The following is a 26,717-nucleotide window of genomic DNA, read 5'->3' on the forward strand; positions in this document are numbered from 1 at the left end:
TCGCATCAGGAGCCCCATTGTGTTTTCTCCTTGTCAGCAATGAAACCGGCTATTAAATAATTGTTTGCTGCTCACACTTTACTTTCTGCTTTATACCCACCCTGTATCTAGCTTCCAGTTACCTTCTGTCTCTGCAGATATACGAACAGTGTGCCGCGGCTAACTAAACACGAAGGGAGAAACCTGATTTTGCAATGTTCCGTGCAAACAGGAGTACGGTGGTGGTGGACTGGGAGTCTACGGCACAGGATGATAAATACTTCAGCACGACTCCACGTGTGCTCCTGGGAGATTTCTGAGGTTGAAATCTGAAAGGTGAGGCAATTTTTCCTCTGCCTCCTCTAATGCCATGCGGGAGGTGGGAAGGCAGTTGCTGCCTCCTGGGAAGCAGCAACCTGGCACTGGGTTGGCACCTTTGGGTAGGAGTCCCACCACGACTACTGCAACCCCTTCAGCAAACATGGCTAGTGCAGTCTGGGGCTGGGGCTGTAACAGCCCAGAATGTAGCAGAGCAGTTTTATATTATTTTTAGAGTTTTGAAAACATTGTTCCCAAGACAATCTCCCTCTTCTGTCATAAATTGTGGAACAGAGAAAAGGGAAAATAGCAGAGGTTTGATTAAATTGGCTTTTTTCAGCCTTAAAATAGTGTCAGCTTGATGCCTGGTATTTTAGAAATTGGTTTAGAAGCATCTCTCTCATCCTGCCAGAGAGGGGGGATTTAAGGCTTCCAACAACAGAAACACTGGCTGTGCAAGAGCAGAGTTTTCCATCCCTAGCACCTTGGTATCTTGTCACACTATTTTAAGCAGCCTCAGCCAGATATATAAATCTACTGCTACAAGCAACAGCAACAGCAAGAAAATGTTCTACCAAATGGGGAAAAAATAAGAACAGGGAGTGGCAGCCCTTTCTGGAGAGCTCGTGTTGATTTTGAAGAGTTGGGTGCAAACAAAAGAGGTTTCGCTATATTCCTTTCCTTGGAAAATATAGATATTTAATAAAAACATGTCTCTGATGCTGTTGATAAGTTTGGTATGATTTTACATCTGGGAGGAACAAGACAAACATTCTGTTTTTCTGAGATGTTGCCTTTGCAAGGGGAGATCGCAAACATCCCATGTAGTTTTGTAACGTAACCCTAAGCAGCACTCTGCCGCGCTCTCCCCTGGGTGCTGAGGGATTTCCTAACTTGCATTTTACAGGAGATTTTCACAAGGCAGCAAAAGAGCAGCCACGTGTATTTGACGGGCAAAGGGGACTGGTGGGTCTGTAGCTTAACTCAGCGGAGCTTTTTCCTTCTGCGATCATTTGTAACCTGAGGCGCTCCAGGGCTCTTGAACTCAGCGGCCGGAGAAGTTAATCAGTGTAATTAGTGATAAATGAACCTGTTCCCTTCCCCTTAGCACGGGTGCGATGAGCATTAGGTAACCCTGGGAGCACTTGCCAAGAGGGGACTTGTTATCTGGCAGGGAGGAGGAAGAAAATATTGCTTGTAGTAACTAGGACAACTTGCCTTCCCTGGGAAGAGGAAAAGAAGCAATTAAAGATGTGAGCGCTGCGTGGAATCGTTTGCATCGTTAGCTTCAGAGTCTGCAAATGAGGCAGCTATCTGGAGCTCCGCAGCACGTCCCTGCCCTGCCGTAACCGCCGGGCAGCGCAACCACCGTCCCGGCTGGTTGCAGGCTGAGCCGGTGGAAAGCAAAGCACGGGTCTGAAATTGTCCATCGAGGAGCGAGGAAGAACACTCTTGTGTTTTCTGAGACCCTTTTATTGCTCTTTGCTTCTTTCTTGATCTCTCTGAGATGTTGCACTACCCAGACACGACCCTGCTGTTGCACGAGGTTGTATCTTGTCTACTATGCAGGAATACATATTCTCAATAAGCTGTGCTTCTCCTAACCTTTACTCTCGTGTTTCTGCATTTCTGTCGCGTGATACAAGAAAGCATGGGTTAAAAAAACCCTAGTGGGCAGGGAAGGGATTAGATACTTAGGACGAGTGCAGAAGCATTTTTTTTCCTTTCTTCAGGCTGCCTTTTCCTTTTGTTCCACTTTCACATGAGCTCACTTTAATTCTGTTGTTTCGAGCACATGCTCCCTGGGCTTGTTTTGGCTCTGGCTGTCATGCTCACTATTTGTTATTTATTTGTTAATTATTGTTTTGTTCCCCCACCCCTTCCAGCCACCTATGTGTTTCTTTAAATTTAATTTTTACTTTCATTTACCTGTTGGAGTGATGGATTTTTCTTACCTTTTATTACTTAGTGGTTTGTTTGGTGTTTTTTTTTTTTTTTTTGTATTCCCTTCATTCTCTGAATTCGACCTTTCACTTGCCTTGTGGTTGTTAGGTGCCAGTTACGTGAGTATTAATTCTTTCTCTGCTGCGTGTCTTAGCTTTCACAAGGAGATGAGTAGCTCTCTTGGGTTAAACTCATCTCACTTAAATGCCTTCCTTGATGCTGCCTACGTCCTTGGACCACTTTAGGCGGATAAAATCTTGGTGCGGAGATTATAGGTGTGAAGCGATGACTCGAGAGGACAAGAATGCTATTATTCACCTCTTCAGGGATAAATTGACCTCCTCATTTTGGGGAGGAACTGGCTTAGATCAGCACAGAGGTGCCTATTGCAGGTACCTGGGCTTGGAGGGACGGCAGCAGCTCCTCGGGGCTGTGTCTGTGGCATCGTGAGGTTTTGTCTTGGGATGCTGGAGCTGTGGGAAGACACTCCTGTGAGATGCCCATAAGGAAATGGGGTGTGCAGAAGGGACTGGAAAGCTGATCTGCTTTGCTTAGATTGCTAAGGCTTGCATAGGAAAAGATATTTTTACTGATATTCTGGAGAATTTGAGGATCCTTCTCGTATTCTTTTCCTGCCAAGTCTTTCCCCTTTGTAAGAAAGCTGGAAGTCCAGAGCTCGTGTGATGAAACCCCCTGATTTTTTTTAATTTTTTTTTTTCCCCCTCAATGTTTTTATTACATTGGGAGCCAGGGTAAGAGGATGTGTGTAACCTGCCTGCCTTTGTCTTAATGACAGTAACGATGACATAGGGAAGCTGGTCAGAGCAGCGTCACTGCTCTGTCCTTAATTTTCCTTGCGCTACTGCTGGTGATTTAATAAATGAGGCACAGCCAAGACCTTTTGCTCCTCTTACGCTCATCAGGCAATCATTGCCCCGTCACGCTTCGGCTTCAAATACCTCATTTGCATCTGGCTGCCCTTGACTCTCCTCCACGGACGAAGACGAAGAGGTGGGAGTGTAAGGGCTGGGGGCTGGCTTTTATGGGTGAATCATGAAATAGTGGCCAATGCAGGCTCATGCACGGGAGGTGCTGTGGAAATGTCGTGTGCTGTGCCACAAAAGATGATAGTAAATGGATTAAACGGGAGATAAAAAGGGGGAGGGCACCTGGTTAGCTATTGCTGAAGAAAACATTGAGAGAAAATGTGAAAAATATGCCTGAGACTGTCGTTAACGGCACTGCAGGTCCATGGTTCTTTTAATAATTGACTATGTAGTGAACGCTCAAATGATATAAAAAGCTCTTCTTAAGTGAGTGAGGGCTTTTAGTGAATGGTGGGGTGAAACAAAGGAATGCTGATTCTGGTAGAACGTTTATTCTAATTTGAGCAACATCCTTTTTCTGAGATAACAGCCACATTGGATACACTGAAATATCTTCTCCATTAGCTCTGGCAGGAGCAGGATAAAGCTGTCATTCGGGTAAACTTTAATCCAACATGTGTCTGCATAGTAATAAGTGGGAGCCATTAAACTGTTGTAGGAGTAAGGATGGTGTTTAGAGCTAAGGTAACTAGCTCTTGTCCACTCCTAATTTACTCTTCCTACTTGTACAAGCCATGAGTTTTAGCAAAGCAATTATAATTTATGCTAAGGGTCTGTCTTTGTTGCAAGCTAAGCTTTAAAACAGACCTCTACTAAAGAGGACTTAGTAGTCCTGAGCTCCAAACAGACCTTTAGATCCAAATTTTCCTGTGGTTTGAGAAAGCTCAGGGCTTCAGCAGAATTTTATGGCCTTGGTCTTGACTCTTGGGCTGTAAACGCTCCCATAAAATGAACGCCAAAGGCATGACTTCCACAGATTTCTAAAAGCTCCAACAGAGAAAAGTCCACCTGGATTCTGGGGACAGGATCTCAGAGCAGAACGCTTTGAAGTGCTGTTAAACTGCATTAAACCCCCTTTTTATGGGGGAGTTAATTTCAAACACCAGCCTATCAACCTGACACATTCTTTGAGAAGGAGCAAACTTTGCAAGGCATATTTAAAATAATTTCGCTGACAGGTTTACGGCTGTAAGAACATTAATAAACTGAAATGGCTATTCACCATGCAGTAGCCACTAAGCAATTATGTTTTGTCTGTAGGCAGCCTAATGAAACCAGCAGTTAATGACCTAATGGGAATTTAAACCAGCCCACTGCTCCACAGAGACATCCCTTTTCTGTCCCTGGTTATCCTGCACCCAGTGTTTTCTGCAGAAGTTTAGTGCTCGTTGATGTTCAGGTAAAAACTACCTTATTTTGTAGAAGTGGTGATGCACTTCTGTGGTGCTGTTTCACGTGTGTGTGCCCAGATGCTGCCACGTTGGGGTCACGTCACAAAGTCCAACGTTTCTGCAGGAGCTGGTGAGCAGGGAGATGTCCGATAGCACGGCATGGGAAAACCAGAGTGGTGGGATTTTGTTTTAGTGTTTCCCTCAGTGCCAGACAGCATATTCCTATTACAAATAAGGCAGTGGAGGGCTAAGGGATGTGTTAATGAACAGGAGACGGATGCAGAGCCCAAATGACGACCCACGGAGGCCCACTGTGCCCTGGCTGTTCCCCAAAGTGATGTCTTTGGAAAGCATCCACCTCCTTTATATATATATAAAATATTTTTTTTTTTCCACTGCTGGAGTGCTCAGAACCTCTTCTTTTGCACGGGGCAGCCTGAAGGGTCCTGTCCTGCTAACAAGCAAACTTGTACAATCCTTCTCCAGCTTGTCAGCGAGGTAAGGACAAAGTCATTAGCCATCTGCGTGGGGTTAATTAAGCAGCACAATCCAGCAGGCGGGGGGCTGCAGGGTGCTCTGGGCGGGGGGACTTGTCGATTTTCTTGTCTGGGTCACAACGTAGCACTGGCAAATGGGCTTAGGATGTGGAAGGGCCAGTTGTCCCCTTTGCAGGTATTATCCCATCCCTCCAAACTCTCCGAACTCTACTGTGGATTAACTCCCAGCTGAGCTGATGGATATAAGCATGTGCAAGGAAGGTGCTGGATAAAGGCGATCCGATGACTGACAAGTGAAGCAGCCAGTGCCAAATAATTTTAGTAGCTGTTTTGAGCAGGGCAGGGTCAGCAGTTGAGGAGGCATGGCTAATGCAGTAGCAAACTGGGTTTGCAGCCTGCAGCTTGTGCCGGTGCGTTTGTGGTCCTTGCAAAGGAGCCGGAGCGGAGCTGCACACCGAGACCTCAGCGCTGAGCTCAGGATCTCCGCTGTCCCTCCCTCTCTTGCTCAGTCGCTGATCGCAACAGCCTGGAAGGCACACGCTTGCATCCTTCTCTGCCTCAGCTCAGTGTGGATATCGTGCTACCTATAGGAATATCTAAGCCTTTATCTGTATATTGATAAATCAAACATCAGAAGTTGCTGTTTTGGTTCTAATTCTAGGTTGCTTTCAATATAGTTTTCCTCTGACAGTTAATGTATTGTTTCTTTGAACAGTCTGTCAGCCTTTTGACATGTAATGAATAGCAGCATCTGTTTTACCCTCATTATACATATTATTATATGATTTCTAGCCTTTTTAGGTTCTTTCTTCTCCAAGTCCTAATCGCTATGCTCACTCCTATATGCTTTTAATTATTTCTGTTGCTTATCGGTGGACTTTTCAGTTCTGCCACCCACGCTTTGAGCAAGGTGTCTGTGACTCACTGCGCCGTGTGCTAGACATCAGGTCAGTCTAAAGAATAGCATTAGGATGTATTCAGCCATATTTTCTCTTCCTCACTCTGTGTGCATGTTAATGTTTTGCTGCGAGCACTCTTGCTTTCTGAGCTCTCTCTAGTGGCTTGATCTTTTTCTGGAATAATCAGAGTGATGTCAGGATTTAATCCCCTCTCAGCTCAGAGGTCTGGCTTTTGAAGAGCCCCGGTCATGCTCTCCTACTCATCTTGTCCTGCCCTTGATGCAAAAATTTAGCCTTCACAGAGCATTTTTCAAGTTTGTGCATGCTGGCAGTGTTTCCCCAGGAAAGTTTTTGAGTCTTTGAAGGGTTTTCTGATGTGGGAATGACAATCCTAATCCTTGATGGGGGTTGCAGTTGCCTGAGTTGTGAAACCTGCTGAAAAATGCTGTTTCTTTCCTTTCAGGTGACTGTTTTCATCAACAGATTATGAGCTTTTGGAATGTCTTTTCAAAGGGAATTTCAGTGAGTCTCTGCTTTCAGTTTCAAAGGGGAATGGTGTTTTTTTTTTCCACCAGCACCTGCTTAAAATCCAATTAGCTAACTGCCTTTGGTAATTAACCATAACGTATTTCAGGAGAACAGAATAACAACAGGACAAAATCAAGTAGTGACAACTCTGTGAGAGTCTTGACTGAATTTGGACCCCCCTTTCCCAGGTGCAGGATCCTGCACAGCCCCATAACTCACTGCCATCTCCTTTGAGCTCTGCCATGCAGCGCCTTGAAATGCTGGAGGAAAAAAAGCATCCCGCTGCTCTGCTCCAGGTTCACACGTGTACCGTCACCTGCAAACCCAAAGAGGCCAGCAGGTATTTCGGCCTGTGGTTCATGTGCCTGGGCTTTGCACACAGGATCTTTTCTTTTGAAAATTTGGCCAGCCTGGCTGCTAGGGCACAGAGCTCTCTGGCTGAGAGCCTTTGGGCTCTCTCCTCTGCGAGTGGTGCTTGCATCTGTTCTTTCTTTGCCAAATGTTTCCCCTCATCTGAAAGTTCCTCGGAAGGGATGGGAAAGCATGGCAGGATTGCTAGGCTTGGTTGTTGGTGTGAAGTGCAGTGACTGGCTTTTAGGTAGTTGATTCATCTCTTAGCTGGTAGGCTTAAAAACTCTTTAAACTTTACAGCTAATTGCCTGTTACCTATCTGGGACTGAGAACACACTGAGCTTCTGGGCTTTTCTTGAGTTAGCTGAACACGCTATTGCACATCTAAACTGTGCACGTCAGTACTAACTCGATGCTTCATCCCACTCGTCACAAACGCGAGTGGATGGTTGCTTATACTGGTCCTCTCCACCACCAGAAGAGATGTATTCAAAGAACCGGGTGCCCCATAAGTATCTGGTTATGTGTTTTCCTCAAAAATATGGTAAGGTGAGGTATGTGGGACTCGTTTCTTTAGAAGGATAGGAGAAACAGCTGATGCTCCCCACGATGGGCCTCCCTACCTAGAAGTCTGGCACAGATGTGCTTCTGAAGAGCTTTATAATTTGTCCATATTATGTTCTATGTGTGACTTAATGAAAGAATTTTTAATGAAAGACCCTTTCTGTACTGTAATTGAGCTCTTAATCTTATCTGAAAAGCAGAGCACAATCCCTTCAGAAATGGCGTTCGAGTAACAGCCTATTTGCGTTTCCTGTGCCGTGGTGTCGCTCACAGGAGCTGTTCGCTCTTTATTTAAGAGCAGATAATAAGCAGATTTCTTCGAGTCAAAAATACACCAGTGATGCCATATGGAGTAAGTTTGAGAAGCAAACTGTCTCGCTTCCCAACTGAGCAAGCGAGACCTTCCCTGGTCCTGAAAAGCAAGAAGTGAGCTTTCCCTTAGTGAGCATCTGAGTCTTCATGCAGCTTGATGCTCAGCAAATGGTACATGGAGATGACAGCTGTCATCAAAATTAGTTACCCTGGGCAGGTAAAAGCTGGCAGGAGATAAAAGTCAAACTTCAAAGCAACAGGATGCTGAAAAAATTGTGAGAAAGGCAATGTGTTCAGTGAAAATCTCTTCTTCATCTTAAACCTTCAAAAAACATTTTTACAAAAATCCACAAAAATATCTTGCTTTTGAACAATCTGATCTTCCTAAATAGCATTTCCCAATCCGAGTTATGAGTTAAGAGAGTTTAAAGAAGAATGCTTAGCACAGGATTTTTCATTGTGAGCTTAGTAGATTTTTTTTTTTAATGTGCTGTAGGTTGGCGGGAGGCCACGAGCCCCTGCTGCAGGCTGATGAGACCCTGTTGACCTAAGCACTGATGGACGCTCCCAAAATCTAGTGTTGGACTGGCCCCAACCCAAGATCTGGATGGGACTGTGGGAAGCATTTAACACTAGAAAATACTCGAAACTTGGTGGTGATCCACAGTTCCCACTCCAAAACCATGGGCAACGCAAATAGTGACCGGTTTGGTGCCTGCTCTGTGCAGAGCTGATGGGTGTGAGTGGCAGAGCCATGGGATGAATCGATGGCTGGTTTGTTGGGGCACACAAAACCTTACATCTCTACTGCTTTGGTTCACAGAACAGAGTGCATTTTTGCTACACAAATACCTGGAGAGTGGGAAGGATGAAGAGGCAAGCCTTCTCCTGCCACTGGCCATCGACTGATGCTGTGCTTGTTGCAAACACATGAGTTACATCTTGTACAAGTCTGTGAAGTCAATGCAGAGGATTCCAGGCTGAGCTCAGATCAGCATGTCATTTACTAGGCGAGTGAGGACTAGACTCTCCACCACATTTCCACAGCTGGAGATGAGAGGGTTGAATTGCATCCATTGGCAAGATGAGAAATGTGTCATGTTTTGTCTTGCCCTGTACAGCAAATATCCTAATTTAAAGCAGTGCTGTCTTTTCAACTTCTGCTTCTTCCTTTGCCTCCTTGCACTGAGGCACGCACACCTTTAGTGAGAAGACCCATCCGTTTCAGTCCTGGCACTTCATCTCTGCCACCCATGCTTCCCTTTGTCCTAATCCACTCATCCTTGAGAAGACCTCCATTACTGGAGTAATAGGCACTATTGGATCAGCCTTTGATGTGACGAGCAGTGGATTTTTGTAGTCAACACATCAATTTAAACTGCTGCAAATAAAAGATCAATTCCTTCTTTCCTGGAGAAGAAATTAAGGAAAAACCTTTTCATGTTATGAACTAAGTGTATAAGGCTGAAGAGGGTGAAGGTGAAGAGGAGGTTGTCTCCTGAGAGGAGTAAATTTGTCAATTTAGCAAATTAGAGAGAATACGCTTGCACCTTTTAAGGAGTCAGGTACCAAAATAATGTCCCTGAGTAGGCAGGGCTGGGGTGGGAATCACACTGCTAAGCAAAGCCATGGATTTTGACAGATCTATTCACACAAGAGCCCGTTTGCTGATGCCAGCTCCACAAAGCAAGGTCCAGAGAGATGGCTGGTCAAGGACAATTTCTCTGCCTGATTTTACAGCGTATGGCTACAAGGCTGTTTGATGGTGTTTTCCATTCCCTTTGCATCCTTGATGACACCGTCCTGCCACACGCTTACTGCCTGCACGGTTGGCACCAAGGTGGCTTGCGTGATGCATCAGTGTCTGCGAGGGTTCGGTCCCCTTTCGCTCAAAGCTGTGACAGGTTAGAGGGAATTTGGTGAATTATTCAGCAGCATCAAAAGTCCTGCGAGAACTAATTAGTGGCTGTGGTCGTGTAAGGTAAAACAGAGGATGTTATGCTTTTTGGCAGAGGAGCGGGTGCCGCTGCAGAAGCTCCGATCCAGCGTACAGCACCCAGGGACAGTGTGGAGATGGGCGAGAGGTTCCCTATGGCACCTCGGTCCCACCTGGCACAGCTTCTTCTCCAAAATCAGCCCGGATCCCCTCCCTTCCCAATGCAAAGAACTGTTCTTTGTGCTTTCTGCCAGAAACAGGACAAAAATAGGGGGGTGGGAAAATCTCAGCCAAGCAATGCTGAGGGCAAGAGCCCCATTCTGCAGGGATGCTGTGGAGGGGGCTGGAGGCAAGCACCCTGCCCACGCTCACCCGTGCTTATGGGTGCTCACACAGCGTGTGCCACCCGGCAAGTCCCTTCTGCAACCGCTAACATGCTCCTGATTATATTTGATTAATTACAGCCGGTTGAAATTCTAGAATCAGAATTGTGCTGGTAGAGGAACACAAAACAACGTGTTCTCTTGACGTTGGAGCTCCTCTAACGGTACCCGTGACTACGTTTGCCAAGGTAACAGGGGGGGGGCAATGACTCAGAAGATGTGCAGGCAGCAGCTGGCAGCGCAGAGGCTGAGCACTCAGATTTGGTGCTCTCAAGCATGGACCTCATGTCCCTGCAGCCCTTTTCCATCCGGGAATGGTGTGGAAAAGGGTGACGAGTCCCTGGGGATGTGGTGCCAAGAGGTGATGAGATGAATTTGCCGCATCAGCCCTTTCTCGCTGCGTTATTTCCTCCCCTTGCGAGACGATGCGCTGGGATGTTTTCTCTTTTCTGCTCCATTGCACTCTGGAAATCTGAACCTAAAAAATGCATTCTTGGGTTTTTGTCCTTTTTAATTACACTGACCTGTATGTCAGGAACACCTCTACAGCTTTCAGTGGGGTTTGTTACTATACAAAACTCTGAGTCTTTTCTGCTTTCTGACCCCAGTTTTGTGACTTCGCAGGCAAGTGCTTAATTTAAAAAATGCAGTCAGTCTTGTCACCCCCTCAGGAGCTGCTCAAATAGCTGAAGTTAAGCAGGTTTGTATTGCCCATGTACCTACAGCTGTAATTACAATGTAAAGTGATTTCTTCCTTTTCAGTTTAATGAGACTGATCTATTCTTTGATTTCTGGCACATCCTTAGTTTGGTTAATTCCTGCTAGTCCCCTTCATGTGCCTGTAAAAAGATGCTAAAACTAAATACTTGAAAGCATCAGAAAAAGGTTTGGGGATATTTAAAAGCCATCATTGTGTTTTATGGCTCTATGCTCCCTCAGTTAATGTTCCTTCCATTTTTTTGGTGTTTTTTTCCTCTTTTTTTTTTTACTAACTGTGTTTATGCTATCTCCCTGACAAGCTCACAAAAGAAACCCAAGAAACCAGCCAGCCAAGCAGATAAGGAAACAGCTGTTGTAGAGCGCAAAGGTCAAATAAATACAGACAGCTCAGGAAAAAGGCTTTGCAAAACAGTGGGAAGCTGAATAGGTGAAAAGGAAGGTTTTTTGGAATGGGATTACAAAGGGGGAAACCCTTTTCTGCAGCAACCCCCCCCCCACCTTATCCTCCAAAAAATGTCTCAGTGAATTCAGGGCAATAAAAGAGAAGGGATAATAACTTGCATTTTGGTAAAAGGGAAGCCCTGCTGTGCCTGTGGACTTGCTGCAGGAGCACATGCAGCCTTTGCAGCACTGCGATCCTGCAAAGCTGTGCCTTGTGCATTTAGTCTCCGATTTTCTCATCGTTTCATGGCCTCTGCCACATGAGGAATAATATGGAAATGTTCCAGTCTAGGAAACCATTTAACAAACTGCAGTCAGTAGGACGTACGTGTACCAGTCTAGCTGGCTGCTGACCTGGGATTGTTGCTTTAGTCCCCATTTCTGAGTAATTTAGCTTATTTCTAGCTTATGAGGAAAGAGATAAGTCTTTATTAAAATGCAATTAATTCCAGCCTCATTAGCCTGGATTGTATTTCACTGTTCCTTGTATCGTAGGCAGAGATGGGACTTGCACTTGTTTCATTAAAAATGCAAAATGCCACCAGGTGGTCGCTCTCCAGTACAGGCAGTGACTTTTGCTACAGCGTTTGTCATGGCCGGCCGCAAAACCATGACCCAGATCCATCCTAATGACTCCAACATCAGCCCAACCTGCCATTCCAAATTGGACTGGTGACAAGGGGCATCTCTAAATGCCTGCATCTCTCTGTCCTTTTTGTAGCTTGACCATGTACCCTGGCCATGCTGATCCCAAATCACGATGCACGGCTCGGCTCGCAGCCGCAGCCCCCCTCTCCCTGGAGGATGCAGAGCTGGTCTCGGGTCTGCTCCACCGAACCACAGTGCTTGGTGGTTCCCACGTCACTTCATCATGGCAATAAAAATTAATGAGCAATATAGCGCTCTTCCCTCAATTATTGAACAATGGCTGCATTCTGGAAATGGTGAAGCGCAGGTCTGAGCTGCTAAACCCATGCTGAAGGAAGAGTAACATTGCAGAGGTAAAATGCAAAGGGAGACTAAACCCACCTGTGTTTGCTATTTAAATCCCTTCAAACATCAATTATGATTGTCCTGATAAAGACGGGGCAGCATTCAAACAGATGCTGAACACGGTTCCTCTAGTGCGTCTCTAGATAAGATTACAAAGAAGCTATTGTTGTTCCTTAGTGGCAGCTGAAATCTAAATCTCAGCAAGTGCAGCTTGGAGGGTGAAATGTGTGCTGGCACTGGGGGCCCCAGTATGGGATTTGTTTTCAAAGAATCAGGAAATGCAGAAGGAGAGGTTCCTGAAAACAGTAACTACGTACAGCCCACAACGTGGCGTCTGGCAAGGGATTTCGTATTCAAACACAGGGAGGGAAATCTGATCAGGACTTGCTAATTTTCATGAAGTCAAACGCTTGGGATTCACTTCAGACTCACATTTTCCTGGAATAATTCAACACAAACACTGTATGTTTGTACACGGACACTTGACTTTTCTGTTGTTTGATGAGACTACAATTTGTCTTCCTCTTGTGGTCACTGCAATCTTTCCTCTCCTGCGGTTTGCAGTTGAACTACCCACCCCTACCCCCAGGACTATTAATCTGTTTTGCTTTGTATATTGTTGGTTTTTCAAAGGGAAGCAAACGATGCTGTTTAAGCAAGTCCGCTTTGTGAGCAGATTTTATTCCGACCAGGTCCTGCATAAAAGCAGAATCCGATCTCATCTCCATTGTCTTTTATTTCTTTTTCCTCTCATCGTTGCTTTTCTGTTTCTTCTTCCTATGCAGTTCTCATTCTTCAGCAACATCATTCAAAACTACAGAGAATTTAGATGCTGCTTCTTTTATATTTGTAACTGCTGTGATACCTTATCTCAGCTAGATCTCTATTTAACATCTGGTTTTCCCTGGGCTGACAGATGTATTCTTTGAGCTGTAAATATTGCAAATCAGGGATACAGAAATTTTCTTACCTTGTGAATCTGATCGAGGTCCTTTTCCAATATCTCACTGAACACCTGAAGCCTCCCTTTCTGCCAACAACCCCCGGAGCTGGTTTTGGCTAAGATAAAACAGAAAGCGCTGTTTGGATTCACTCCCTTGCCGTGTTTCCGTCTCATGCAGCGGCTGGGGTAGGATGTCTGGTTGGGCAGGCAGATTTTGCAGACAGGTTTGCAGATGGCCCCAGCTCACTGTCCCATTGCCTGCTGGTGTCCAGCCCGGTCTGTGGCAGGCTGGATGCCACGTGGGACTTTTTGTTCACCGTGGGCTCTGACAAAGCTGGTGCCCTTGTATTTTAGCTGAAGACGTGGTCTGGCAGGATTTGAACTTTGGTTTCTGGGAACTGGAAGCTCAAGGCACGAAAAACCTGTGCAATTAAACCACCGCTGATCTGTGGGATTCGGGGCTGCTGTAGCAGCTCTCTCCTGTTGATCAAAATACCCGATTGCTAATGGCCATCTCCTGACGTGCTGGGCCATCGCAGGTGCTGACTGCAGGACCAGAGACCACCTCGAACCGAGGACCCTACCCAGCCTTCTCCTGTTGGGAGGCGGCAGCGTGGTGATGGCGGTGGCCTCGGTCAGGACCAAAGCGTAAATGATGGTTTCCAACACTAACTGTGGTCTCTCTTTGCCGCCAGATCAACCAGAAGACCCTGCCCCAGTGACAGATTAGTGCCGCAGCCGTGTTTCTCATGGAGATGGGGGACTAACACAACAGAAATGGGGCGCGTGACCTGCAAAGCTGAGCGTCGAGCTGGGAAGAGCGTGGCGATGTCTCTCCAGAGACGTGGGGTCTTTAGCCACCGACCGCGACTGATTTCAGGAGGTGGGGAACCCCCCCATTATGTTACCCTGAAGTGCAGTTCTCGATGTCCTGCAGAGCTCTGCGTCCCCGCAGCAGAGGCTCCGCTGCAAAACCTTGTTTTGCTCGGGAGCATCCCAACAAAATAAATTTCCTGGCCTTGCGGCTCTGTCCGTAACCCCAGGCGATGCCTGTGCCCCCCAGCTGCCTGCACCATCCCTGGGACTGCCCCACCAGAGGGGACCCCAAGAGCTCCCACCAGCCGCAGGCAAGCGGTCAGGTTCCTTGCCTTGCCATCCACAGCGATCCTGCACCCTTTGATGATAAAAAGCCCCGCTTTAGGAAGCACCAGGTGTTGCAGCGGTGACATTTTTGGGAGAAACGCCCAGGGAAAGCAGAGCTGTGTGTGGCCAGCTTGATGTCTGCGCTGGCATGAGCACCAGGGTGAGGCAGTGACCCGCCGAGCTAATTAATTGCCACCATCAGTCCTCGCACGGGCTGGGACACTGAGTCAAGGAGCTGTGCGTGTTTGCACACACTCGTGTAGGGACAGGTGGGCACGTGGGGTGAGAAGTCTTTCTGATCCCTCAAGCGGAGGCCTGCGTGTATGGTCCTTTTTGTTACGTAGCAGGTAAAAAATGAAGCAGCTGAGATTTAGCTTAACCAGGGAGAGCTCTGGAGGTGGGGGAGAAAGAAATGCACAGTCAGTTTGAAAGATGCTTGAAAGGGAGTAAAACTTGCTGCTGGGCTTCCCTCCGAGGGCAGGTCCAATCTCTTTCTCTCTCTTTCTTTCTTTCTTTGGTGCTGTGTTACTCCTCTGTGGCCAGAAGGCTGCAGGCATTTCAATTCTCTTCTTCAAGTCCTTGTTTCAAAAAGGGCCCAAAATATGTTTTCTTCTAAGACGCAGCAAAGGGGAAGTGCACAATGCAGCCATCTCTAAGCCTCTCTTCTCCTGTCTCAGGGAGAAAGGAATTCACCAAGCCCTAGAGCCTGACTCACTCGCTGTGTGAGCATGAATTAACCAGGAATGTTCGAGAATTATTCCTGAATAATTCATGAACCTGAATTAATCATGCATTTTCATGAATTATTCATGAATAACTCATGGAAATGCAAGGTTTATTCATGCTCCAAAAAACCCAAGGCTTTTTCTCTTTCTCTTCTGCTCTCTCTCCCTGTAAGAAACAGACCTGAAACAAGCTAAGGAAAAAAAAAATGTATATGGAAAAATAACAGGAATAATAATGCTGAAACAAAACGACCAGGAAAAAAAGAAAGCAAAGGGTCTTTTTTTTTTTTTTCTTTGCAGTGGGGACGGCAGGTGGGAGCTTTCTAAGCCAGACAAAGAAGACCTGACAAGGAACTGTGGTGAAGGGACAAGCCCAAGGCAAAGAAGTGTCCGGTCACCTCCTCTCCTGGAGCAGCAGCTGAGATCTGGATAGACAGGAGACATTTTGCAAGACTCAACACCTGGAGCAGTGCTAACCAGGCAAGGACCGAGCTCTATTGCTATCAGGATTGTGATATCTTTCTCTCTCTTTCTTTTTCTCTCTGTGTTTGTGCATTTGTGTAGTTTTGTTGCATTCGTTAAGGTAAATGAGCAACTGGTAAGTGGGGCAGGAGGGAGCAGCAGCAGCTATGAAGATCGGTGTTTTTTCTTTAAATGTTACAGAAAGGAAAAACCCTCCAGAGAGCTTTTTGGGGCTGGGGTGGTTTGTCGTTTGGAATACGGAGCTCTTTAACTCAGAGCTGTGTTTCTGGGAGGGAGGGGTCTCAGCTCTGTGTTTATCCCAGTTTCTTGGTCCGTAACCTTCCCTGGGCTCAGGAGAGGGCTGGGAGCAGCCGCCTGCTGCAGAGCATCCCGCAGCGGGGAAGGTGATGCAGGGAGCCAGGCAGTTACCACGCAGTTAATTTGTACATGGTGCTTCCTTATCAAAATAAACCCCAGAGCGTGTCTCGGCCAAGAGAAAAGGATCGGAGCGAGCCTGGCTTGAGGCTGTGCCAGCAAGGCAGGCTGGCAGGTCTGCGGAAAGTTAGGATTCCTACAAGGAGCTTTGCTGTAGCTGCTGATGGTGGAGGGGGGGAAGGCGAAAGTTCTCCAGGGTGAACTGAACCTCCCAAGTGAGAGGAACGAAAACCAGGCTTGGCTTTAATGGGCGTGTGGAGGCAAAACAAGAGACTGTAATAAATTGGGTCCTAGCTGCCTTTCCAGCCAGCTTGCCCCTGCTCCACCTCTCCTCTCCTTGCCCCAGCTCCCTCCCGTCGGCTTTGGATACCGTGGCTGTTCTCCACGCGTTGCCCAGCACAAGGGCTCAGCCCCAGAACCCTTCTGCCAAATCCTGCTGCAGAGCAGAGCAGGATGGGGTGGGGTGATGCTCTGCCAGGGCCCTTAGGAGCTCTGGCAGGCGGTCTCTGCCTGGTTTTGTCCCCATCCGTGATGCGTTGGTTGAAATCTGGAAAGAAACCCTCCCTGAGCCCAGCAGTCCTTGGCTCCTCAGCTGTCTCTGTGCCTCAGGAGACTTTGAAAGTCACCGCTAGCCCGGTTGTTGTTTGATTGCTGAGCACTCCCGTTTCTCCAGTGATTTAAGCCTGCAGCTCTAAGGGGAGAAAGGGGGTGTCTCAGTGGGCAGAGCAGTGGGCCAGGACCCAGGAGACCAGCTCCTTGCAGCTTTGCTACTTGGCTGCCTTAGACGTATCTTTCACTGGTGTGTGCCTCAGTTTCCCCATGTATGAAACAGGGATAATTTGCTGCCCTCCTTATGAAAGCGTTTTGACATTTATTGGAGAAAGTAACTGTACGGGCAAAGGAACGATCATTTCCTTGAATATACCTGGGTCTTTTCGAGTCTCTTCTCAGTATTGCCTTGATATCATACAAGCAATTTGCCTCCAACGCAGCAAATTGCTGTAGACCCACTAAAGTCAATTGAACTCGTTCATATGGGCAGAGGAACTAGCCTGTCTCTGCTTGGTGCTCTGCTCAAGGCATCCTGCACGAGAGCTGGTCCTACCCAGTGCCAGGTGACACATGTCATGGCTGGAGCTGCAGTTCCTCTTCAAATTAAGCTGGGGCACACTAAAGGCACATGGAACTGTGCCCAGGTCAGTCCCAGGACAACCTCCCAGGGAAGAGGTTTAGGACGAGGCAAGCACAGAAGGGCAGGAATGGGAAAGGAGAAATAGCTGGTAGAAAAGATGCAGGGACAAGTATTTTATATTTGCAGGCTGCACCGCCTCAGGTAAAGCATCATTTGCTAATCCTCCCAACCACGGGAGAGCACAAAGCCGTGCCATGACGCTCCCCCCCCTTTCCTCCCCGCACCAGGTGGGCAGCCCCGATGTCGGCCAAGCTCTACGTCCTCATCAGTTGGCCCGACGGCAGCCGGGTGATCAACATCGAGAACATCAAGGAGCCCCGCAAGCCCTTCCACCTCTACGCGGTGGGTGAGCAGGTGCTGGCCCGCTGCCCCGGCTTCAGTGGGCTCTACTGGGGGATGGTGGAAGGCATCAGTGGTGAGTGATGCCCTTCTGACTTGGGCTTTTGCAATTAGGGGCTGCTTGGGAGCAACGTTTAGAGAATGAGTTCAATGCTGAAAAGTCCTCTCTTCCTGCAGAGCATAAAGATATTTTAGAGAAGAAGCTGCTGGAAGATAGACAGCTCCTGGAGAAGTTGAGTGAGTAGGGTCTTTTGAAGATTGTGCCTTTCTACCTCCATTGGGCCTTTGGGGTGGGAGGATGCTGAGGGCATTGTAGTCCTGTCATAAATCTCACAGTCCTACAATCAGGGTAAAAAGTACTGAACAGGTGGTGGGAGTTGTACAATGGGGTTATCAACGTTGCGTATCTTGAGTATTCACCTTGCTTTCAGAAGAAGAACCGGCCGTCCACAGCGTGATGCCACCCCAGCCAAAAAAATCCAGGAAAACCTTCCCAAAGTGGACCCCAGGGAATGCATCCAGGAAATACCATGGCGACAGGACTTATCCTGCCAAGCCGCTGCTGAGGGCGGCCGAGGCCAGCCTGCCCCATGACGTTGGCAGCTCCTCCATCATCAAGGAGAGACGTGCCCTGGGCAACGCAGCAGGGAGCCCCCGCTCGCTGGCAGGGTCTCCCCACCCAGCCAGCGCCTTCACACCCCCATCCACTTTTGTCACCATGGCCATGCCGGGGACTTCCCAGGGTGAAGAGGACGGGGCTGGTCCAGCTACCAGAGGTAATCCTGGCTGTAAATTAGGACGTCGGCTTTTAGGTCTCTTCTACCTTGTTCTGAACGGCAGGTTGGGATGGGGACCCGCAGAGCTGCCAGGAGACCTCTGCTTTGCTCCAGGGCTGTCTTTGCTTTCTCCCAGGGCTACAAAGGTTAGAAATGAAATCTTCTGGTCCTTTCCACCTGGGAGATCTCCTCCGGGAGGGCTGTCTAAAGGGAGATGCCTGTGTGATAGTATATGCTGTCTGCTCTACCAGGCACCAACTCTGTCTCCTGGACTAGCAACTCTATCTCCATAAGCCAAAAACCAATCTAGCCTGCCTGAATTACTGTGAAATACCCCAAAGCCTTGTGTCTCAATTAGTCAAACCTTCTCAGATTTGTGTATTTCCCTGCTTTTCCATCCACTACTACCTACGTTGAACACACTTATAAAAACATGCCAGTGCATCATCTACCTGCTGACTAACAGCAGTGTCCAGAGACACATTGGCTCTGCTTGCCTTGCCCACTATGTCTTTTGTGATGGGAACAGAAGCCGCCCTTGAGATACCACCTTTTTCTAATAACAAAATCCCTGTTGTTCAATCCTGGAAAGCAAGTCTGGATCACTCTGTTTATGCAAAGCGAATAACGTGTTGCCATGCAATCTAGCAGGAGCGCTTAGATAATCTGTTCTGGAGACAAAAGGATTCAGGACCTTTTCAACAGCTGGCCTATTCAGCTTGTCTCCCATCCCTGCCTGTAGATTACGTTGCCCTGCCAATGAAGAGGAAGTCAGATGGCATCTTGTCCCAATGCCAGCAACACATCTTTCTGAACAGGTAACCCTTGAAAGTGCAGTGAGGACCCCGAGTGTTTCACACCAGATATATATATATATTTCATAGCGTGGGGACTGTCCACTCTGTTTCCATGCCCTGGTGGTGCCCACTTGGAACTGGTGTTAATGCAGGCATAAACACAAAGTGCAGAAGGTAATGGGAGTTTGTGTGGGTACCTCTATACTGCAGAGCAATTGAGTCCCTTGTGCTCTGGAGTCCTGATCCCTTGATGGGTCAAATGGGAGCCCCCCCACTATCTGTGTGCTGGGGTGTCCTCTGCAAAGGGGGTGCACAGGAGGTGAAGAACCATGTGGTTCAGGGTGGTGAAACACTGGAACATGTTGCCCAGAGGGGTTGTAGATGACCCATCCCTGGACACATTCAAGGGCAGGTGGGACGGGGCTCTGAGCAACCTGGTCTTGTCAAAGATGTCCCTGTTCCTTGCAGGGGGTCTGGACTAGGTGCTCTTTAAAGGTCCCTTCCAACCCAAACTATTCTATTATTCTAACCATTGCTATTTCCTCTCAGTCCATTTTATTCTTGCTGTAAATGAAAACAGAATTGAATTTGCTTTGAATTCCAGCCTTTGAATTACAGATATTTCTCATCAGGAATTAAAGTGAATATGAACGTGAAGCTTCTTGTGGCAGTGCTTTTTAGCTTGCTTGTTTCTTCCAGCTGTGAGGATCGGAAGCTTGATGCTTTGCAAGAGACAGATGACTTCGAGAGAGTTCAGAAAAATTTTGGTCCTGGTGAAATGGAAAGGTAATTAGCAGAAGAAGGCACTTCTTCTTAAGTTTCTTTTCCTTCTCACTACAAGAAAGAGCAGTGAGACCACAGCTGGGTGACAAAATGGTGCAATTTTAGAACCAAGAGCTGCTGAATCTCTATATAATCAGAGCCAGGTGTTTCTTTCTGATTGTAGGGCTTGGAGTTAGAGATGCAAGAAGGCTCTAAACCAGTGCAGAAACCACAAAGTTCTTGCCTATAACAATCAAAATTACATCTATTGTGTTTGAACATGGTTGCGTGTTGCTTGCCTTATTGTCCGTTACTTTGATGACAAGTATTCAGTGAAGAAGTAGCTGCTAAGGACGGTTTTCCTGCAAAGAAAATGGGTGCCAAAAAATCATGTTATAGTACTTGCATTGTCATTGCCCATGCGTCTGTTGTTTCATACCACAAATATGTGCCTCCTGGGACTTGCAGGACAGGGCTCATATCTTTCCTTAAAACCGAAAAGAAAATTGAGCATCAAAGTCTCCACACATGCATGACAAGAAGGGGTTGAGGGTTAAACTCTGAACATTTCTGAGCTACTGAAAAGTCCAGACCATGTTGTTGTTCTCTCCTGCCTTGCTCCTCACCCAGATGTAGCTGGAAGGGCTGACACTCTGGCAGAGAACTTGTCCTGTCCCTGCTTGCAGGAGACATGTAATCACTGCTCAAGTGGAGGTGAGGCCATGGTGTCTTCTTGCCTTTACACAAGTAATTTTAATTTTTCAGGGCGGAGAGGATAGAGCAGCTGGAGAGGATGGTGTTGGACCTCCAACAGGATGTTCTCTCTCTGAAGAAGAAGGTGCAGAGACTGGAATCCCTGTCCTTCCAGGAGGAGCCCCACCGGCAACCGTGTGAGGTGGTGGAGCTCTTCAACGGCTACACCAAGGAACAGCTCAAAGAGACCATCCGGTTTGACCAGAAAATCAGCACTGCCTGCAAGACGCTGCTCTACAAGCTCTTCACATCTGACTACATCCAGAGCCACTCCATCACGGGGCGGAGGGGCAATACTTTCCGAGAAGCGAAGCCCATGATGGATGAACGCTGCATCAAAATCATTCGGGTGCTGTTGAAACAGAAGTTTGGCGATCACCTCAGTGACACAGTGATCACGGAGAAGATACAAAACGTGCAGAAAGCCCTGAGGCAGAAGTTTAAGACGGAATGTCTCTGATGCATGGGGGCCTTGGTGTCTCTTCCTACCATGCTCGGTGGTGTACCCGAGCAGCTCTCCCAGAAAAGACAAAGCTGATCTGCTGCTCTTCAGCTGATTCCCCACAAGGAGCCAACCCAAGCGAACCGTGCACTAAACACAACACAAACCTTTCACTGCCAAACCTCTGCCTGCATTAATCGAGCGGGAATTTTGCCCAGCTTGGCTGGGTTTTTGCACATCTGCTAGCGTTTTACAAGTTCCTTTCCCTTCAGTCTGTGTGCAAACCTCACTGCGGGGTGCATGTAATGATCTCTGGGCCTTTTTGATGGACATGCTCAAAAGCCTGAGGGTTCCTGTTGGGTGCAAGTATGGGTCAGTCAGTCAGCTTTGTTCCAGCTTGCAGTGGGTTGGGGAGAAAGATTGGCCCTGGGGCAGGGAGTCCAGCTGCAGATGGACTTTGTGTCACCCACCACGGCTTCTCTCTGCATGTCTGTGGTTGCCTCCTTCTGCCTGTGGGACAATATTTGCTCTCTTTGCTCCCAATGAATGTGTTTTACAATTTTCTGCAGTAACAGAAAAGCGGACTCGTTAAAACAACACCATAAAATATTCAGAGAAAGATAATTTTGTTTTCCCCTCTGTTTTATTGTAGCTGTATGGAAGAAGTGTCTTCACTAACAAAAATCTGCTGAACAAGAGAAGAAGTGGTCACCCATGGAAATTACTTAACATTAATCTGGTTTTGAAAGCAAAATTATTTCCATGGAGAAATCCTGAACATTTTTATGACATAAGGTTGGGGGATGGAGTGAAAAATACGGCCTGCTGTAGCTACACCTTTCCTTCAAAGATCAGACATATTATGAACACAGTCACTATAATTTAAATACAGTGTCTTTATCCTAGTTAAGAAATTCCAGGTACAACCAGGGATTTTGCTGGGTGAGAGGCTATAGAGAAGGGCTAGGAAGACAGGTCTTTTTCTAAATAGTTCAGAGCAGGATATTGGGTGGGTTAAAAGTATTTTTAACATTAAAAGAATAAGATGCTGACACCAGTCCACCTAATGGAAGTGCTGTAAAATATCAAGCATTCCCTTTTAAAGAGGCTTCTCAGACAAGAAATTGGTTTTCTAAGTTTAATTTTTAAATTATTCAGGAAAGGAAATGCCAGTTGTTTTGCATTAATGAAAACATTTGGTTTAATTTATATGTTTTGTTGGTTTTCAAGTATTTAATTTCTTCACAGCTACATGAGAAATAATAATCCAAAATAAATGTATTGAAAAACAAGGAGCTGTTTTGAAAGAAAAAAAAAAAAAAGGAAATGTGTTATTTTCAGATTTTTCCTCCCCCTTTTGCCTTTTTTCCACTTGAAAAACAAAATCATTAAAGTAGGGTTAATGCTATGAAGCATTCTGATTTTGATGGGAGATATGCTTGCCAACATTTTTGGCACTGTTTTCATCAGATGTGTTTAACAGTAATGCTAAATTGCTGTAGCCAATAACTGAAGATATTCCTTCTGTTTTCCCAGTGCAAATGGTTTTCCTAACTCTCTATTGTGCAAACATGCCAGTGATGATTTCTCATCTGTATGGGCCTTGACTTGAGCAGCAGCTGGAGGGGGTCTACTGTGATCACTTAGAGCCAAGAGTGCAGCCAGTCCTTAAAAATACACTCAAACTGAGCAGAACTGCCCCAAACCCTCCTCAATGCAGAAACACTCCTTAAAATACAGCTGCCTTGCCAGAAACGCGTTACCTTCCCGCTGCAGGCAAGACCTTAGGTTGGTATCACTGCTCAAGGAAACACCCCAGGAGATGTTTTTAATGTTGACTTATCAAAGAGAAGATTGAGGAGGCACAAACAACGTCATTCTGCGGGCACTTGCTTTGGCATCAGCCCTTGGGGCTTTCGCGCACCTTCCCTGAAGATTCTGCTTCGCATTTCCCCAGCGACGTTGCAGCCAGCAGCACGGCAGCGGGGAGGGATGGAGAGGACGGATGCCTCACACCCACCCCGGTGAGGGACCACCATCACCTCCTGCGTGGCCAAGACTGCATCCAAGCCATTTCCCTGGGCGCACATTTTTGCCTTAATCTTCCCTCCCAGCGCTTCATCGGATCCCTTGCCAAGCTGCAGCCTTGAAAGCCAGCTCACAAATGTTATTTATTAAAATACGTGCTGCTGCTGCCCTGCCTCGCTGAGCCCCCTCCGAGGAGCTGCAGATCATTACCGCAAAAGGAGGAAGAAAAAAGACCGAGAGGACGGACTTGCTGCAGGGAGCCGTGGCTCCCAAAACGAGTCGTCTCTAATCAGCTCCTCGGGAAGCAGATGAGCCGAGTGACCTTTCTGCTTGAAAGGCCCTTTGGTGGCTCCGTCGGAGGTAAACTTCACAGCCTAACACGCTTTCTGATACTCAGCAAGCGCTTTCCAGATGCGGGGCCAGCGGCGTGGGCTGATGGATGCTTCCCGGCTCTGTGCACAGCATAGCCACGGCATTAACGAGCCGACGCTCAGATGGGCCCTTCTTGGCTATAAAAGTTGTCCTTAGCTGCTCTCGAAGGCTTTGATATGGTGGAGAGGGCTGAAGAAAGGAAACGCGGGCGGCTTTTCGTTAAACTTCATTTTTTAAGGTATTTGTGAACTGGAGGCGGCATTTCTAGGCTAATTGGGAGCACTCACAGGCACCGACGATCAAACATCACCGTGAGGATGCCGATGCTCTCACCTCCGTGAACTCCAGCTCTGGCTAATCAGCCTCGAGAGAGAAGATCATACAGCGCTGAGATGTGGCATCCCTTCGGGGATGAAGGAGTCAGGGAAGATAGAGGAGGAGGAGGAGCGTTTATGCCAGAACCACTTCACTTGGGGCTGTTCAAAGCCCGTGTCTCTCTTTAAGTGACGAAGGGCAGCTCCACTGAATTGCATTAACCTCCCACTTTAAAAGAATTGCTGGGAGAAGCTGGACAGGTCTTTTTGTGGAGCTGAATCGCTGAGTTGAACCCACAGCATCTTGTTAAGAACAACGCTCCTGTTCAGCTTCTGGGCCCCCTGGATGCAGGAGAAACGTGGGCAGCAAAAACTCGGGTCAAAACTCAGAGTGGTCTTCAAGGAGGTTTTGCGCTTGGTTCAGAAGCAAGCAGAAGTGGGACTTGGCAACCTTTGTGAATATAGGACGGGCATGAAACATCCAGTACTCTCTCCTTTCAGCAGGAACCAGAGCAGCAATGCTGTCCTCAGGAGTTTGCACGATTTAACCAGGGTGTGCAGCAACTGAGCAGGGACCTTACAGGGCTCTGGGGCCTCTGAGGGTCCTTGGTGCCCAGCACCCCAAAACACTGCAATGGGGCACTGCCACCCACCGCGTGGTTACACCTCTTTTGTTTCCTTAGGAACCAGCTGAAAGCTGTGTGTTGCACGGTGGCAGCAATGCTGCCAGCAATACACAGGTTTTTCAGGGAAAAATGAGAGCCTTCCCAGCCTTTACACTTCAGCTGGACCACAACATGAGGCTTCTGTAATTTCCAGTTGCAGAGGTGCTGCTGATGGGACTGCTGACTTCATGTGGGGAAAAGAACCAGCCAAAACAAGAGGAAAATTCTCTGGTGTTTAACCCTATTTATTTCCTTTTTATTTCCTTCACTCTGCCAGGGGGATTCCAGCACCCAGATTTTAATTTGCCGTTCTTTGGCTTTTAAGAAACACCAACGGCTCCCAAGTCTCTCAATGGCTGCAGGGTGTGCATCCTCTAGAAACTGTAAGGCATTAGTTTAATGAAAACATGCAAACTGTATCAGCTAAAGGAATAATCTTAAAATGTAACTAAATCCCTTCTTGCGTTTTAATCGAGGCTCACAAAGCCTGGCTGCCTTTACATGAGTCCCAGGCAGCTGCTGCTGAGGCTGCGTGATGCTCCGAGCTTTCTGGACACGCTTGGAAAAACCTTCTGATGCAGAATTAGTGGTGTAGCGGGTGGTGGAAGGGTCTTGTGCTTGTGGCCTCATCTGGTTTGAGATGCTCCATCACACAGCTGGAGGAACAGGGATGCAACCTATAGAGAGCTCAGCTGGGGGGTCAGTGAAATATTAAAAGGACAAGCCTTGGTCTGTGTGAGCTTGAAACTGTGTGCCATCTCCTGCTGGCATTCAACATGCAAATACTCAGTGTCATGAGAAGATTTTTTTGTTGTTGTTGTTCTGGTAAGTCTTTTGCTTATTTGGCTTCAAAAAGACAGTGAAAGAGAGAAAATGCATCTAGAGATGTGGCCCCAGAGCTATAGATGTGTACTATATTTGCACTTCTGGAATATTTTTTGACAAAAGTAATTTTTTTTATCATTTTACATTTTTCTTGAAAGCATCCCTGCATATTTTTTGAGAGTGCATACACATACGTGATAGGTGTGAGACTATATCAGATTTTATAACTCTAAGCAATCTTTCATGTCTCTGCTTCAGTCACATATTCATTACGCATAATTTTTACCAGTTTTTCTCTGTCTGCAGTACATGATCACATTATTCTGACTCATATCTCTCTATCTCCCCCATCTATTCAGAGTCAAATGGAACTGGGGAGATCGTTATTAAAACACAGCAAGCATAGAAATAAAATTAACCATAGAACCAGTTCTCTGTGTGCTGAATACACTGAGGAAATAAAAGGGTCTTCCACTTCTAATAAAATCTGGTTATGAATTGCCTCATAAGAGCTTAAATGAATTACATCCAGAGGCCAAAAAGAGAGAGCTTGGAGCCTGCTGACTGCGGGATGGCTGCTCTCGGTGCCTTGATGTGCAGCACATCGAAACATGCCGTGAAAGCTTCAGAACCAGGCGTGAGGTTCTGCTCAGACGGTGAGCTTCAGCCCTTGATGAAGCACTTGAGTCACAGGTCCACAGGTGGTTAAAGCCTCTCCCAACGAAATATTAATCTCATTGAGGTTGCTGGAGCTCTTCCCGCTACCTCCTGAGGGCTCAACCATCGCTTGGGTTCTTGCCCAAGTCCCTTGATGGTGGAGGAAGGTCCCTGCAGAGGAGCAGTGGCTTCTCAACCCTGTGCTTGCCCCACTCCAATCCTCCCAGGGTCCCAGAAAGGATCTGGGCTATGGACATGGTTTCTCAGCTTCTTCGTCTCGATGCCAGAAGATGAGGGACGGTGAAGAACATGCCTCGATTCATCTTCCTTGTAAAGACCCCGTGTCCCCTTGTCAACAGCACATACCTGCTGTCCCAGGACATCTCGCTCCTTGTGACATGCAGTTTAGAGACATCCTTTCTTTTAATCATGTGTTTTACTGGGTGAGTTTTTTTGTTTGGCACAGGGAGTTAGCTGGAGCAAAGGGGACTGTGTGCTTAACTCAATAATGGAGAAATTAGCACCCCACAAAGCCGAGGATAGCATGGTGCTTATTGATTGCTTCTCTTACATATAAGCAGTGTAGCCCAGAGCGTCAGGCATCTGAGGGAAGAGGAGACTACAGAACCGATGTACTCCTGGTAATGAATAATCGTTGAACTCCAAAGGAGTTTATTATTATTACCATTAATTCTGGTTGTACCGTGCCCAGAGACATGGAAGGTGGAGATAGATGAGTTTCTGACCTACATATTACAGGCTAGATTTTATTCTGGTAATATGAGAAAATCGATCATTTCTTAAGTGAGAAGACTGATAAAATCACTGACTTCAGAGGAGCAACACCATTGCTGTTATATGTTCAACAAGCCCACTGGAATGGTGCTGGAGAAGGGTTGAATCCTTCTGCTGTATATCTTAAATTCAGTTTGCCCCATTGCCAG

General features: G+C 47.1%; 1 protein-coding gene across 1 annotated transcript; it reads left to right on the forward strand.

Moving 5' to 3' along the window:
• The first annotated feature begins 17,089 nt into the window (after positions 1 to 17,089).
• On the forward strand, positions 17,090 to 25,727 carry LOC138689200 (uncharacterized). The gene is made up of 6 exons (XM_069802982.1): positions 17,090 to 17,458; positions 17,560 to 17,619; positions 17,814 to 18,158; positions 18,901 to 18,976; positions 19,655 to 19,741; positions 20,483 to 25,727. The coding sequence occupies exons 1-6, from the start codon at positions 17,284 to 17,286 to the stop codon at positions 20,928 to 20,930; spliced, it is 1,191 nt and encodes a 396-aa protein (XP_069659083.1). The 5' UTR covers positions 17,090 to 17,283; the 3' UTR covers positions 20,931 to 25,727.
• Positions 25,728 to 26,717: the final 990 nt, after the last annotated feature.

The sequence above is a fragment of the Haliaeetus albicilla genome, chromosome 2, assembly GCF_947461875.1.
Source record: "Haliaeetus albicilla chromosome 2, bHalAlb1.1, whole genome shotgun sequence".
NCBI classification, from domain to species: Eukaryota; Metazoa; Chordata; class Aves; order Accipitriformes; family Accipitridae; genus Haliaeetus; species Haliaeetus albicilla.

Excerpts from the sequence above, each read along its gene's own strand:
- LOC138689200 (XM_069802982.1), top strand. The coding sequence starts at position 17,284 with ATGTCGGCCAAGCTCTACGTCCTCATCAGTTGGCCCGACGGCAGCCGG. Across the intron at positions 18,977-19,654 it reads CAACACATCTTTCTGAACAG|CTGTGAGGATCGGAAGCTTG; the intron begins GTAACCCTTGAA and ends TGTTTCTTCCAG. Across the intron at positions 19,742-20,482 it reads GGTCCTGGTGAAATGGAAAG|GGCGGAGAGGATAGAGCAGC; the intron begins GTAATTAGCAGA and ends TTAATTTTTCAG.